The sequence below is a fragment of the Lepus europaeus genome, chromosome 23 (genome assembly GCF_033115175.1).
Source record: "Lepus europaeus isolate LE1 chromosome 23, mLepTim1.pri, whole genome shotgun sequence".
Lineage (NCBI taxonomy): Eukaryota > Metazoa > Chordata > Mammalia > Lagomorpha > Leporidae > Lepus > Lepus europaeus.
Window position 1 is genome coordinate 21,590,257 of NC_084849.1, and position 15,146 is coordinate 21,605,402.

The 15,146-nt window shown below is 39.6% G+C and overlaps 2 protein-coding genes across 3 annotated transcripts in view; one reads left to right on the forward strand and one right to left on the reverse strand.

Annotated features, from left to right (window-relative positions):
- Window positions 1-15,146, reverse strand: part of TTC28 (tetratricopeptide repeat domain 28) — a 695,665-nt gene that overhangs the window by 439,820 nt on the left and 240,699 nt on the right. The window lies entirely within an intron of this gene.
- Window positions 5,109-5,832, forward strand: LOC133752288 (protein BTG4-like). Its single transcript, XM_062182768.1, has 2 exons — window positions 5,109-5,152; window positions 5,190-5,832. Exons 1-2 carry the CDS (start codon window positions 5,109-5,111, stop codon window positions 5,830-5,832), a joined length of 687 nt encoding a protein of 228 aa, XP_062038752.1.

A 15,146-nucleotide genomic window follows, 5' to 3' on the forward strand; every position in this document is an offset into this window, starting at 1 on the left:
GAGGTAATTCAGAAGCTCCAATCCGCTCAAAGATACTCATATCCCTTGTACCACCTACCACAACTACTGGTAGTCTTCTTGGTATAGAATACAAGAGGTAACTTTCCCTGTGAGCAGCTGGGGTTAGCTATATACCAAAAATGGCAAAAATCAAACTACCAAAAAAATCAAAATAGTGTTAAAGATTTAGCTAAAATGTGCAAATACTATTTTAAATTCTTTTCTTTGCTCATTATTATATTACAAAGTTTTGTCGCTCAAACTTCCCCCAACAGTCCTCCCTCTTGAACATTAGATAATAATTCTAAATGAAAGAGAAGCTCCTTGAACATTCCATAGGGCTGATGAATTTGCCATTACTTCTACACTCTTGTCCCACCCACTTCCTGGGACATGCAATCCAGTCTAGTAATAAAACCAAAGTTCTGCACAGATTTGTTTTGGTAAGAATGTTGGCATTTCTAGTCTTGGATTCATTTTGCTGTTAAAAAAGAACGTGGCCATATATTTATTGTATGATTCTGTTAGTGAGAAATGCCCAGAAAAGGCAAATCTGTAGAGATTGATTAGTGATTGCCAGGGGCTAAAGGCTGGGGGGACAGTGTTTCTTTTAGGGGGAAAATGAAGATGTAACAATACAGATAGTGACAATAGTTGCACAACTTCCTGAAAACATGCCCCCTTCCCCAAATCTGATTGTACACTTGAGATATATGTGTATTGGACATTACCCAATGTACACATGTATTGATACATCACATGGTATTCCATAAATATGTACAATTTTATATGTCAGTTAAAAATAAAAATATTTTTAAATGTTAAATAAAAATAAAAGAATGGATTTTATGATATGTAAATTAGATCTTAGTAAAGCTGTTTCAAGAATATGGTCCACTTTTCCCAACTTACACAAAAATTAAGTTAACATACAATTCTACTTAAAATTTCTCCTCTCATAATTTTTTAAAATCTTTAACATGAGCTACCACTTATCTTCCACACTAGACAACAAAAATAAACAATTAGCAAACAATGCCAGCATGAAAATCTGAGAAAATAGAACATTCTTAGCTGAATGACTTATTCATGGACATGTGCTGATGATATGAGTTATTGTAAGGATGTACATGGAATAATTTTCTATAATTATAATTTTGTATAGCTCATTTGAAAAACAGAACAAAATATGTCAATGTTTTGTAGCACTCTACTAAGAACATTATGACTCTCTCTATATGGTGTCTTGTTTAGACTCTTCAGAGCCAATGAAACAGAACAAAGCTAATAATGCTGAGTAAAAATGAGGGAAAGAGAGTGAGAGGGAGGAAAATACAGTTATCTCTGTAGAACTGTCCCTATGAAAAACACGAAATCCATTCTCTTCATATTAATAATTTTTAAATGAAATAATTTTTTAAGATTTATTTTATTTATTTGAAAGGCAAAGTTACACAGAGAGAGAGAGAGAAAGAGAGAGAAAGTCTTCAATCCACTGGTTCACTCCCCAGATGGCCACTACGGGTTCACTCCCCAGATGGCCTCCTATGGGTCTCCTATGTGAGTATAGGGGCCCAAGGACTTGGGCCATCTTTCACTGCTTTCCAAGGCCATAGCAGAGAGCTGGATGGGAAATGGAGCAGCCCATGTGGGATGGCAGAGCTACAGGCAGAGGCTTTACCCACTATGGCCCCGAAATAATCAGTCTTAATAATAACATGTGCTAACCTAACACTGCTCATATTTTTTTAACAAAGAATAGTTACAGAGAGAGAGAGGAAAGAGAGAGAGATCTTCCATCCACTTGTTCACGCCCCAAACCGCCGCAACAGCCAGGGCTGAGATGAGCTGAAGCTAGGAGCCAGGAGCTTCTTCTGGGTCTCCTATGTGGGTGGTCCTCAGCTGCCCTCCCAGGTACATTAGCAGGGAGCTGGATTGAAGTGGAGCAGCAAGGTCTCCATTTGGGATGTCAAGCTTAACCTGCTGTGCTACAGCGCTAGCTCCCCGCAGCTCATCTATGAACACAGACTCTTTTAAATAAAAAAAGTGCACATACAGTTTCTTGTCCCTGAAACCCAAACAACAAAAATAGGCAGATGTGTTCACTTCGGCAACACATATACTAAAAACAAAAGTAGGCAGAAAAGTTTTGTCAAGTATCAGTAATTTTACCACCACCACTTCAAAGATGAAATTTAAAATCCAAACCTAAAACACAATGACTTTCTATCTTGTCAAAGTAAGATTGAACCTAAAAGGAAAACCTACTTTCTGCAGGAGAATCATATCTTAACAATTAACAGTCACAACTTCTGGACCTGAAAATCTAAAACTCATGTTGTCTACAGAGATTTCTAGCTTCCTGTCAGTTTTTTTTTTATGTGAATTTTAAGGTCAAAATAATTAATTCAAATGGTATCACACTGTTTTAATTATTACTTTTATTTAAATTATACTTTATTATGTTGTAGGTTTACTCTCTTTTAATTGACGTTATTTTTTAAAATAATCTTTGCTATTCTTACCTATTCACTTTTCCACAAATTTTCAAATCATCATGTCAAATTCCAAGATAAATTTATGTTGAAGTTTTTATTATTATCACACTGTTTAAAAATAGTCTTTGAAAGAACATGTTAATTTACTTAAGTCTTTTTTACAGGTCTAAAAGAGGTTTTACTGCTTTCATTACATGAAATCATACATGGTTCTTATTTAAATTCTTCAGTAATGTAGATGAAATGCTAAGTCAGAATGCTTGGTAGGAGGACAGACATTTGGCCCAGAGGTTAGGACGCTGCTTGGAAGAAGGCCAGTATCCTATATCGAAATGGTTGGGCTCATGTTCCAACTTAGCTTCTGAATCCAGCTTCCTGCTAATGTGAACTCTGTGAGGCAGCGGGTGATGGCTCAAGGACCTGAGTCCATGCTACCCATGTGGGCGACCCAGATTGAATCCCCAACTGTTGCAGGCATTTGAGGAACGAACCAGCAGATGGAAGATTTCTGTCTATCTGTCTCTCCCTCTCTCTCATATAAAAAAAAATAATTATTATTTTAAAAAAATACACAGGTGGGGCCCGTGCTGTGGCGTAGGGGTAAAGCCGCTGCCTGCAGTGCCAGCATCCCATATGGGCACCGGTTTGAGTCCTGGATGCTCCTCTTCTGATCCAGCTCTCTGCTGTGGCCTGAGAAAGCAGTAGAAGATGGCCCAAGTCTTTGGGCCCCTGCACTTGTGTGGGAGACCTGGAAGAAGCTCCTGGCTCCTGGCTCCTGGCTCCTGGCTTCAGCTCAGCACAGCTCCAGCAGTTGCAGCCAGTTGGGGAGTGAACCTCTCTGTCTCTACCTCTCTCTGTAATGCTGTCTTTCAAATAAATAAAATAATCTTTTAAAAAAATACACAGGGTTAAAAATAAATTATTTTTAAAAAAAGAACGCTAGGGGGAATGCTATTCATTTTATTGAACTCTTACTCAGTCTAACGTTTTAGTAAACTCCTTTGGACTTTCTAGGTACAAAATATATGTGTTGTGTTTTATCTTAATTTTATAAACCAATCTATTTAAAAGTTACTGTGAATTATTAGAGCATACTTCAAAAATAATATTAAAATACATTTAAATCTATAAGAACACTGAGGATTTCTGGATCACTTTATTCTAGTTTATTCTAACATGTATTACACAAGGTAGCAAATTAATTCCAACAGAATATACCAAGAAAGTAGATTTTTAGACTTCAGTTCTAATTTACATCTAAAAACCACTCTGAAATGGGTCAGATAATTTGAAAAATCCTACATGTATCCAAACCTGATTATAACTTTCTCAATAATCTTCCCTGAAATAGAAGTTCCAACAAAAATCAGGAATTGTTAGACAGAAATATCTAAGATTTTCCTGAATAAGAGGAATAATCTTTTTTTAAAAAATTAGTTTCTGGGGCCAGCACTGTGGCCTAGTGGGTAAAGCCGCTACCTGCAGTGCCCGCATCCCGTATGGATTATTTTTGACAGAGGTGGAGTAGGAGTAGCAGTGGTTTTGGTTTGGGATTTATATTCCCATCCTGAAGACCCTTGTTTCTTTGTTTCTCTCCCTTTCTCCCTCACTCCTTCTTTCCCTCCCCCACCCCCACCCTGCTTTTTCTTCAAGAAAGCTGAAGACGGTGAATAGAGCCAGAGAGAATCTGCCTTTTTCTCCAATCTTTCAAAATAGGGTCAAAGTGCCCCCGACGTCCCTCTTCCAGGTCGGTTCTACCCAACTCCTGTTACCTGCAGAAAGCTTGTGGCAGCAGTTTCTCTTCCTACTTAGTATTACAGCTACTGCTGCGTATGAAGAGCTCAGTTATCTCCCATTTGTTCTCTTAAGACAAAGCCTCCTGGTGCCTTCGTGCCTTCATCTTATCCAAGATTTCTAGTCCTTGTCTTTGATTATACAGAAACCCTAACCAATGCCTGATTTTCACCCTCAAGAATACCTTGATATCTGACTTGCTACCTGGCTCTGATAGTGGATATGTGTCTCCTATTCTGGACCATCCTCTGGTCTCAAGCACTCCAGAGTTGGCTGTAGCCATCGCTTTCACTGTCAAAGTTGTCCTTTTAGGAAATGTTGGTGTCCTGAAGAGACAGAATGAGGTGATGAAAGATCGTGTAGAAAAAAAAGATTAAATTTTTCAAAATGAACTTACAAATGGTTAGACGGTAAATTTTATGATGTGTATATATAATCACCATGAAAAAAAAGCCCAAAAAAGAAACCAGCAATAGAAAAGAACTTCAGAGTATCTAAGAAGAGAGTAACTATTTGATGAGACTCCAAAAGCACATACAACTAGGATTATCAGGACAAGAACAGGATAAATGAAAGAAGCCAAGTCAGAGTTAAAGTTATTAACTGTATCAAATTAGCTTTAAAGTAATTTAAAATTAAAGCTAATACAGTTATTAACACCCGATTTGTAACCGGATGTTTAAGAACACAGATAGAGGCAGGGTTGAGAGTTAGAAACACAAAGTGTAGTGCAGTTGGTCTTCTACCTCTGGCCTGTGTTTTGTTGGAGCTGAAGAGCTTTTGCTGGCAAGTCTCCTCTTAGAATTTCCTCAAATCATGAGAGATGAAATTGCAACAGTTTCCTTTCTCACAAAACTGGTAAAAAAAAACAAAAAAAACAAAAAAAAACAAAAAAAAAAAAAAACATGACAAACTGAGTAAGCAACAAATAGAAGACTTTGCAGAAAAGCTGATGACAGTCTTGTTTGAGACCTACAGCGGTCACTGGCACTCCGATCGCCCTGCTAAAGGGCAAGGCTTCAGGTGTATCAGGATCAACAACAACCAGAATAAAGATCCCATTTTAGAAAGGGCTTGTGCCGAGAGTCATGTAGATTTTTCTCACCTGGGACTTCCAAAGGTGATGACCATATGGGTAGATCCCTTTGAAGTGTGCTTCAGGTATGGTGAGAAAAATCATCCATTCACAATAGCTTCTTTTAAAGGCAGACAGGAGGAATGGGAACTCTCCCAACAAATCGGTTATGCTGTTAATAAAGTCACGTTGGACCACTCCTCCGGCATGTCCTCTGATGAAGAAAATTGTTGCAGAGAACCTCAGATCATCCCTAAAGTCAGCAATCCGAAGAGCATTTATCAGGTTGAAAACTTGAAACAGAACTTTCGATCTTGGTTCCAAATGTCCTGCAGAAAGCACGTGGCAGATGGCCACGTGGGCCTCCTGGGAAGTGCCTGTCACACTGTATATAAGAACCCCAGGTGTTACAGGCCTGCTATGCGCCGGGTGGACCGACACCACTGGGTCAACACAAACCGATAAGACAGTGACTAGGCATGCAGCAGGAAAAGGCTACAGGAGTGGCTTCATTTTACCAAAATGAAAATGAATCTGAGGCTGAGAGGCCAGTGGAAAAAAATGTTCAGGTTAGGGACTAAGGTGTATGTTTACAAATCTTATCAGATGATGACTCTGTTCTTAAAAGTACTTTTAATTCTTAATGTGAAGTTTTATGTAATACTAGTAAATGTACCCAGTGAAGTAATAGAATGAAGATGCTGACCTATAAGATTCAATGAATTATGAAAAGTAAGCTTAAATAAACATACCATGTTTTTAATTCCAAAATTAAAAAAAAAAGAACACAGATAAAGCCATACATAAAAGTTGACTGTGATGAGATGCTATGTGGCAGCAACCCACAGGAAATGTATCTAAAGTCTCACCTCTCCAGTTGACCTTTCTCTTAGCTGGTGCCACCATAAAATTTAAGTGCTACCAGAAGCCTTTCAGATAAGGTCAGGAAGACCAGCAAGCTGTGTGAGGGCTACTTCCTAAAGCACACTTCCTGAAATCTCATAACAGAAGCTGTACTCTGGCTCCTATTGTTGATTTGCCAACGTATAAAATCTTTCTTCTTCTGCCACCTTGCGCAGTCTTGCTGTTGCATTTGTCCAGATCACCATCCATCCTAATCTGCAATCCCAGATGTAAGCTGCCCTAATGAACTCTTATTTGTCCATGGAGTTTCTTTCTTCATTCTTTGGTCTCAATGATTCCTTCTCAATTTGGGGAGATTACATACTTTGACATTTAAGCAGATACTTTTTTGCTTAAATAGTTTTAATTATAAAGTTAAAATATGTTGTGGTAAAAATGCAAACAGAGGAGTCTAAAAAAATTAAAAGTCTTTATTTCCATCACCACTAATCCTACTCCATTTTTCATATAAAATTCCCGAAATTATCTATGCTTGTACATACATTTTTCCAATACATTTGGGCTAACACTTTACATTTGGACCTCCAACTTGCTTTTTCATCCAAAAGAATATCTAGGACATCTCAGGAACTACCTCCTATGATTTTAGGTAGCTACATCATATTTAAATCACATTAACCAGATTGACTCATTGGTGGTTTATCTGTTGACTTACAATTTGCCTCTTAAAAATACCTGGTGTACTCCCATCTTGTTCTTCACTGGGGCCTCTCTGACTTGTAATCATTTCATTTTTTATATTTAACTTTCAATTGCTTTGTTAAAAGCAGAATTTCTATCATTTTACCCATATTCCTGACATCTGCAACAATGCCTAGTACACAATATTACTAAGTACAGGTTGAATGAATGACCACTGGCTATTAAGTGGAAGAAATGTCATTATACTTCTCAATCTAGCCTTTTCTTTGCATTGAGTCAAATGATAGTGTTGAGTCAATCTTAAAAACTGATCAACAAAATACCCTAACACCTACAATATCAAATCTAGTTTTTTCCTTTGATGATCCATAATCTAGGCCTATCTTTTCTTGCCAATCCTGTCCTTCTTCATTTCAAAACCAGGCTATCCTAGTCCATCAGTAGCGGTCTCTTCTCTGTTCTTCCACTAGTCATATTTACTCCAACCTTGGTCCTGGCTTAGTCTGTTGCTCTGTTGTGGAATTCCCTCTTTCCCCCAATAACAGCCATCACTGATCACATAGCTTGGTTCAGTGTCTTCTCTCCTATGAACTCATCTTGCAATTACAATGTATATAATTTGATATTATTCTGACTGTTTCATATTTCCTAACATTTCCATTCCTATTGCCTTTTGAAGGTAGGAACTATATTTCAACAATAATATAGCTATAGTTTATTTAAAAATTATGATCTTTTGTATTATTTGTTCAAAATATTCACTGCCCCTCTCCATCTGGCCCATCTGAGATGAGCTCTACTTCCTGCTCCAGTGACATCAGGCTCAACCATGTGACTAGCTTTGGCCAGCAGAATGTGAATGGAAATGTCATATGTCACATTTGAACAGAAATTCTCAGGGCCATCATTCCTGTTTTCCATCTGCAGTGAGGTTAGCATATATCAGACAGGGTGATCCCAGTCCAGGTCCTTAAAGAAAGAAGATGTAGAGCAGGCCTGCAACTGACCTGTAGCCAGCCAACGTGAGTAAGTTACATGACTGGGACCTAAATCTTTGTCCTTTTAAGCCACTGATATTCGGGGATTATTACAATAGCATAAGCTAATATCTCAAATATGAACTGAAAGACAATTTAACTTTTCCATGAACTTTTAAAATCACCCTCATAACGCTGCCAGTTGCTGTTTTCCCTACCCCTACTCCTCTTATCCATACAAGAATGGAAGAAATTCTAAGAAGTTACTTGGGAAGTTCTATGGCTTTCCTACCCCTAAGTCAAAGTGGGACTCAGGGCTTCCAGGAAAATCAGCCATAAAGAATGAGAATATCTATGGTAAGAAAAAACTAGCATCTTATTTTCCCTTTTGAATAATCAGAGCAACTATTCTCAAATTTTAGCATATAATAGGATCACCTACAGGGCTTGTCAGAGCACAGGTCAGGCCCAAGAGTTTTACATGTCTAATACATTTCCAGGTGACACTATACAGCTGGCCTAGGGAATCACACTGAGAACTTCCGGGTTGGATAATAGATAGGTGATCTGCCCTGAAAGGGGACAACAGTGGAATAACATAAGACTCGTCATTTGGCACAAAAAAGATGCATGAATTTCCAAAGATGGCCTGGCACGTTTACGGGGAATCCTACCTAAGGGGACTGCCTGAAAGCTAAGGGATGCTAACAAGAGATTAAAGGAGGATGCCAAGAGAGGTTGGAAGGGTTAGAACTTGAACTCAGATCAGAAACCACAGTGGAGGGTAGGGGCTACTTGAAAGGTTCTACAAAAAAAAGTAATCCATGTGCTCTCCTAAGAGAACTAGCATTTGGATATCTGCCAATGGTGATCAGAAAATTCCCACAATCAACAGAGAGTGAACATAGCAGCACCAGTAAGGGGAGAGATATTTAACCCTTTCCTTTGTCTTCTTCACATACTAAAACACACTGGGAAGAGCTAGAGACCCAGAAGAGAAATTTTAAAAAAAAGAAAGAAAGAAAGAAAAAGAAAAAAGAAAAGTCCCCTTTTAATGAAGCCTGAGCCATTGGCTCTGGAAAAAAGCAGAAGGAAGAACTTTAAATTGGATATAATATTGGAGTTTTAAATTAGAGCAGAATGAATTTTCTTTAATACCCAAAAGCATGCAGAAAGTTATAGAATCTGGAATCTGCCCAGAAAGAGGGATTTGGCAAAGTATGGCTGAAGGGGGTGATTGAAAGAAAGTAAAACCACGCTGTATTTATACTCCCGTAAAACTGGTGAAGAAGCCAGAGGCTAATTTACCATACTGGCATCTCTATTTTCCTGATTCTATGCATATCCTTTTTAAAAATAATCTACCGATGCTTACCTTGCAATTTGCTTTAGGAAAAACTTTTCCTTATCTATGAAAAGACTAAATTAGATGGTGATAAGATTCTGTCTCCATTTGCTTCAGAAGGGAAACAAAATCTTAAGACTTGACTCTTCTTTAGAATGGAATTTAAAGTGAAATATTTTTTCTGTCTCTCACAATAAGGACTTAGGTTTCATCTCCACTTTTTCTGCTATCTCTAAGTACTCCCATCCGCTGGCATCACTTCATTGCCAATACTAGAAGAGGACTGACCCGCCCACAGAGTTTTTACCTACACTAACTAAATTACAGCAGTCCCCACTGCCTTCACGTCCTCTTTTGGAGCAGCAGGAAGCAATAGCACTTGGAAGCCCTTTGTATTAAGCCAGATTTCAGCTCACAAAAGAACCTGGAATGATCTGACATTGTGCTCTTTTATAGACTTCACACCAGATGCTTTCCATTTTATAGACTCCCACGAAACTTCACTTTCTTCCTGCATTTCTATACCTCTCTGTGTCCAATGATCACATGTAACCAGAAGAACTATAAAATGACATAGATTTACATTTTCTGGTTACTAACTTAGGTTTATAAATTCTGGTTTCTCTCATCTGTGACAGAACTATTTTCCTCAATTATCTTCCTTGAACACAGATATCAGGGAAACCTCCACATGCGGGAATATTGCAGGGGTGCAGCAGGTTGGACCTAGATAAGGAGAAGAGAACCAGAAGCTACATTCTAATCTTTAAAAATTCTAAATCCCAGAAACTATCAATTTCCTGACTTGCCAACAGGCACAAAAACAGGTTCCCATGTTGACTGTATTAGTCAGGATTAGATTTAGTGGTAAGTACTAGATACATCAAAATAATAGCAGCTTAACTAACAAAGAAGTTTAATTTTAATCAAAATCTAGACATCAGGAGTCCATGGCTTATATACCATCTCAACTATCATCAGAGACCTATTCTCTCTTGTTCCACACTCCAAAACCAACATAAAGCTTTCAATTATAGCCCAAAAGAACTGTTTAAGCACCAACCATCATATCTACTTTCTAGCCTACAAGAAAGAGAAAGGAAGAAAAGAATATTTCCCCTTATAAAGAGATGAGTGTACTTCAAAAAACTCATGGATAGATGGAGTTAAAAGATTAGTTTAGGGGGGCCGGCACTGTGGTATAGCGGGTGGTGCTATCGCCTGCAGGGCTGGTATCCCATATGGATGTCGGTTTGAGTCCCTGCTGCTCCACTTCTGATCCAGCGCTCTGTTATGGCCTGGGAAAGCAGTAGAAGATGGCCCAAGTCTTTTGGCCCCTGCACTCACATGGGAGACTGGAAGAAGCTCCTGGCTCCTGGCTCCAGATCAGCACAGCTCCAGCCCTTGCAGACAACGGGGGAGTGAACCAGAAGATGGAAGACCTCTCTGTCTCTCTCTGCCTCTCCTTCTCTCTCTGTGTAACTCTTTCAAATAAATAAATAAATGTTTAAAACAAACAAAAAGAGTACTTAGGGGCAGATTGTGGCACAGCGGGTTAAACTGCTGCTTGGGATGCTCCCGTCCCACTTCAGAGTGCCTGGTCTGAGTCCTGGATGTTCTGCTTCTGAGCCAGCTTCCTGCTAATGCTCATCCTGGGAGGCTCAGGTACTTGAGTCCCTGCCACCAATTCCAGATTGCTGGCTTTGACCTAGCTCAATTCAGGCCATTGTAGGCATTTGGCGAGTAAGCCAACGGGTGGGAGATCTTTCTCTGCCCACCTCTCTCTCACACACTCACTCTTTGTCACTCTACCTTTCAAGTAAATAAAACTAAGCATATTTTAAGACAGTCTACGGGGCAGGACTGTGGCATAGTGGGTTATGCTGCAGCCTGGGACACCAGCATCCTGTATGGCCCTGATTGAATCCCAGCTTCTCTGATTCTGATCCAGCTCCCTCTTAGTGCATCTGGGAGGGCAGTGGAAGATGGTCCATGTGCTTCGGCCTCTGTACCCACATGAGACCCAGCTGAAGCACCTGTCTCCTGGCTTCGGTCTGGCTCAGCCATTGTGGCCCTTTGGGGAGTGAGCCAGCAGATGGACGACTTCTCTGACTCTACCTCTCCCCCTCTTTGTGACTCTGCCTTTCAAATAAATAAATCTTTCTTTTGTAAAAGATAGTCTATTTTGGTATGAAAAAAATTTGAAATCCGCACATAATTTTTCCATAACATGCATCCTCCATGAACTTTTTAAAGATCCCTCATATGTGTTAGGCAGTGTCTTCGACACTTCTGCTTACATCCAACTGGCGAGAATTTAGTTTTATGAATATCCCCAACTGGAAGCTGGGGAAATGTAGCCTTTATTCTGGGATGCCAATGGTCCAGTTAATAACTGCACAGTTTGGGGTTGGTGCTGTGGCACCATGTTAAGTCACTGCTTGCAACTCTGGCATACTATTTCAATGTGCTAGTTTGTGTCCCAGCTGCTCTGTTTCCAATTCAGTTCCATGCTAATATGACTGGTAAGGCAGCAGACAATGGCCCAAATGCTTGGACCCCCCGACACCTGTGTGGGAGACCTGGATGGAGTTCTTGGCTCCTGGCTTTGTTCTGGCCCAGATTTGCTTATTGCAAGTATTTGGGGAGTGAACTAGCAGGTTGGAAGATCTTCCTCTGTGTGTCTCTCCCTATCTTTCTGTAGCTCTGCCTTTCATATAAATAAATAAATCTTTTAACATACATACATAATTTAAAAAGTAACTGTAGTTTACTGCTAAGGGAACGAGAAGTGACTGCTAGGAACAGCTAGCAATTCCTGCTGCAGCGGTGATGAGGTTTCATTGTTTCTGAGCACCAGGACAAGTCAACTTCCATTTTCTCACAGAAAGTCTCCCAAGTGTTGGCATCAAGAACAACAACTAAAAATGCCAGAAAATATAGTTATACTGAAAATGCCAAAAGAGTCTCAACACAGGCAGCAGTAAATTTACTAGGGAATTCAGGCAGCACTTGCACCATGAAAGGAAATAAAACAATGCTGATTTGATGCTTCTGTTTCCTCTTTCCCCCTGAGCCCCTCCTTCTGCATTGCAGGTACAGACATGGAAAAATTCCCCTGCATAGCAATAGTACTGCATAAGAGATGATATGCCAAACAAAAGTAATAAATCTAAAGAAACAATACAGAGTACCAAGAACGTGAAATGTGATTTGGTACTAACGCCAGCAAAGAGCAGCATAGTGCGTGATTAATCCTGCATGGCCACATTTACATCTCTAATTTGCTCATATAAATGCATTAAGCCAGATGGTTTTAGAGACTAGCACTCTCCATATACTTGTGGGTCAGCACCCACATATTCTGTACTCTATGGGTGCTTCTGGGCAGTATCTACCCCTCATCCTTCATTAGTTTCCTAGCATAAACCCCTTTATTCTTATTGTCCCCCATTTCCCATAATTAGTATTCTCACATACAATACACCTGTGCCAACATCTGCTGTGACCTTGCTAAGCAGCATATTAGGAAGAAATGAAGAAGCAACTATTACTATAACTTAGAACACATTAGGGAGGTAATTTCTGAAAGCAGGCATGCTATTGCTTATGAAAACTGAACATCCCATATCCAAAACTGTGAGTCATACACTTTGCTGGTATAAATTCTATTTCACCTACTGAAGAATGACCCACACTAATAACTGGAATTCCTGAGCATCCAATAGGAATTATAAACCAAGGCTTTTGTTAAATTTTAATATTTTAATACTGGTTTAAATTATTACAATAATCTATACTTATTGATTTGTTGGCATCTAGCTCCAACCAGACACAACACATGTGCCTCTTCAGTGAGGCAGCTGTGGCAGCAATTTGTTTCTAGCCTAACAATACACTGTCAAATGTGGTCATGTTCCTCTATCTCAAGTGCCATCAATTAACGGAGTCTCATCTTCACTATGGAATTGTCATATTAAAAATTCTACATGACAAGTATATAAAATATAAAATATAATAATATAATATAAATATAAAAGTAAAGACATGCCTCAAGTATTAGCTAGTTTACTATTTTTTATATCAGAAAAGTAAAGCAAATTTGAAAGATCACAGAAGAGAGGCTTATTTATCATGTAGGAATACCATTAAAATATGTTCAGGTGTCCAAAAGAAAACATCCTCAAAAAACGGGAGCTTGGGGATAGACATTATGGCACGCACATGCAGCCTCTGCTTGGGACTCCACACTCTATAGCAGAGGGCCAGCTTGAGTCCTGACTGCTCCACTTCTGATCCAGCTTTCTGCTAATGCATCCTGGAAGACAGCAGACCACAGCTCCAGTGCTTGGACCCCTGCCACCTCTGTGGAGAACTAGATAAATTCCAGGCTACTGGCTTTGACCTGGCTCAGACCTGGCCTTTGTGAGCATTTGGGGAGTGAACCAGCAGACAGAAGACACCATCCACCCCTCTCAGTCCTACTCTGATTTTCAAGTAGATTAAAATAAACTTTAAAAATAAACAAAAAAGATGAGCCAACACCAAATATCTTTTTTGGGAAAAAAAAAAAAAAAAAACGTGAGCATGCTTTGGGGCCACAGACTCAATCCTGTCTGAGAAGAACCTGACTGGATCTCTACAGCAAGTTTTCAGCTTGTCAAGAAATGGGGATAATCAAGGGGCAGTTAAGAGAAGGGTACCTTCAGGTTCACAGTGAAACTAGCAGAGGTCCAGGTCTGCTAATACCCAGAATATCTATCTATTGGAGAGATGGAAAAGCTTTTGAAATCAAGTTTGAGAGGAAACCAACTGTGAAGACACACAACTATCTAATTCTCAAGTCTGTGTCTTGTCTAACAGTCCTCTAAACTTGGACTCTTGTTTGCCCTCCACTTCTTTCATAATATGAGTTTATCTTTTAGATTGCTATCCTGAGGGTCACAGTAGTATGAATTGCTCTCTCTCTCTCTCTCTCTTTTTTTTTTTTTTTTTTTTGACAGGGAGAGAGAGAGAAAGAGAGAGAAAGGTCTTCCTTCCATTGGTTCACTCCCCAAATGGCCGCCACAGCAGGCACTGCGCCGATCCGAAGCCAGGAACTGGGTGCTTCCTCCCGGTCTCTCATGCGGGTGCAGGGCCCAAGCACTTGGGCCATCCTCCACTGCACTCCTGGGCCACAGCAGAGAGCTGGACTGGAAGAGGAGCAACCGGGACAGAATCTGGTGCCCCAACCGGGAATAGAACCCCGATGCCGCAGGCAGAGGATTAGCCAAGTAAGCCACAGCGAAGCCCCTCATTTGGTTTTAAAAGCAAAAGGATAACAATCATTAAGTGTCTATCATTTCTTGTTAGAGACATCCTGCTTGGTACAACCAAAACACTCCAATTACATTTTTTTTAAACTTCTATTCAATAAATATAAATTTCCAAAGTACAGCTTTTAGATTACAATGGCTTTTTCCCCCCATATCTTCCCTCCCACCCACAACCCTCCCCTCTCTCACTCCTTCTCCCCTTCCATTCACATCAAGATTCATTTTCAATTATCTTTATATACAGAAGATCGATTTAGTATATAAGTAAAGATTTCATCAGTTTGCACCCACACAGAAACACAAAGTGTAAAATACTATTTGAGTACTAGTTATAGCATTGCTTCACACTGGACAACACATTAAGGACAGAGATCCTACATGGGGAGTAAGTGCAAAGTGACTCCTATTGTTGACTTAACAAATTGACACTCTTGTTTATGGCATCAGTAATCTCCCTAGGCTCTTGTCATGAGTTGCCAAGGCTGTGGAAGCCTTTTGAGTTCGCCGACTTCGATCTTATTTAGACAAGGTCATAGTCAAAGTGGAAGTTCTCTCCTCCCTTCAGAGAAAGGTACC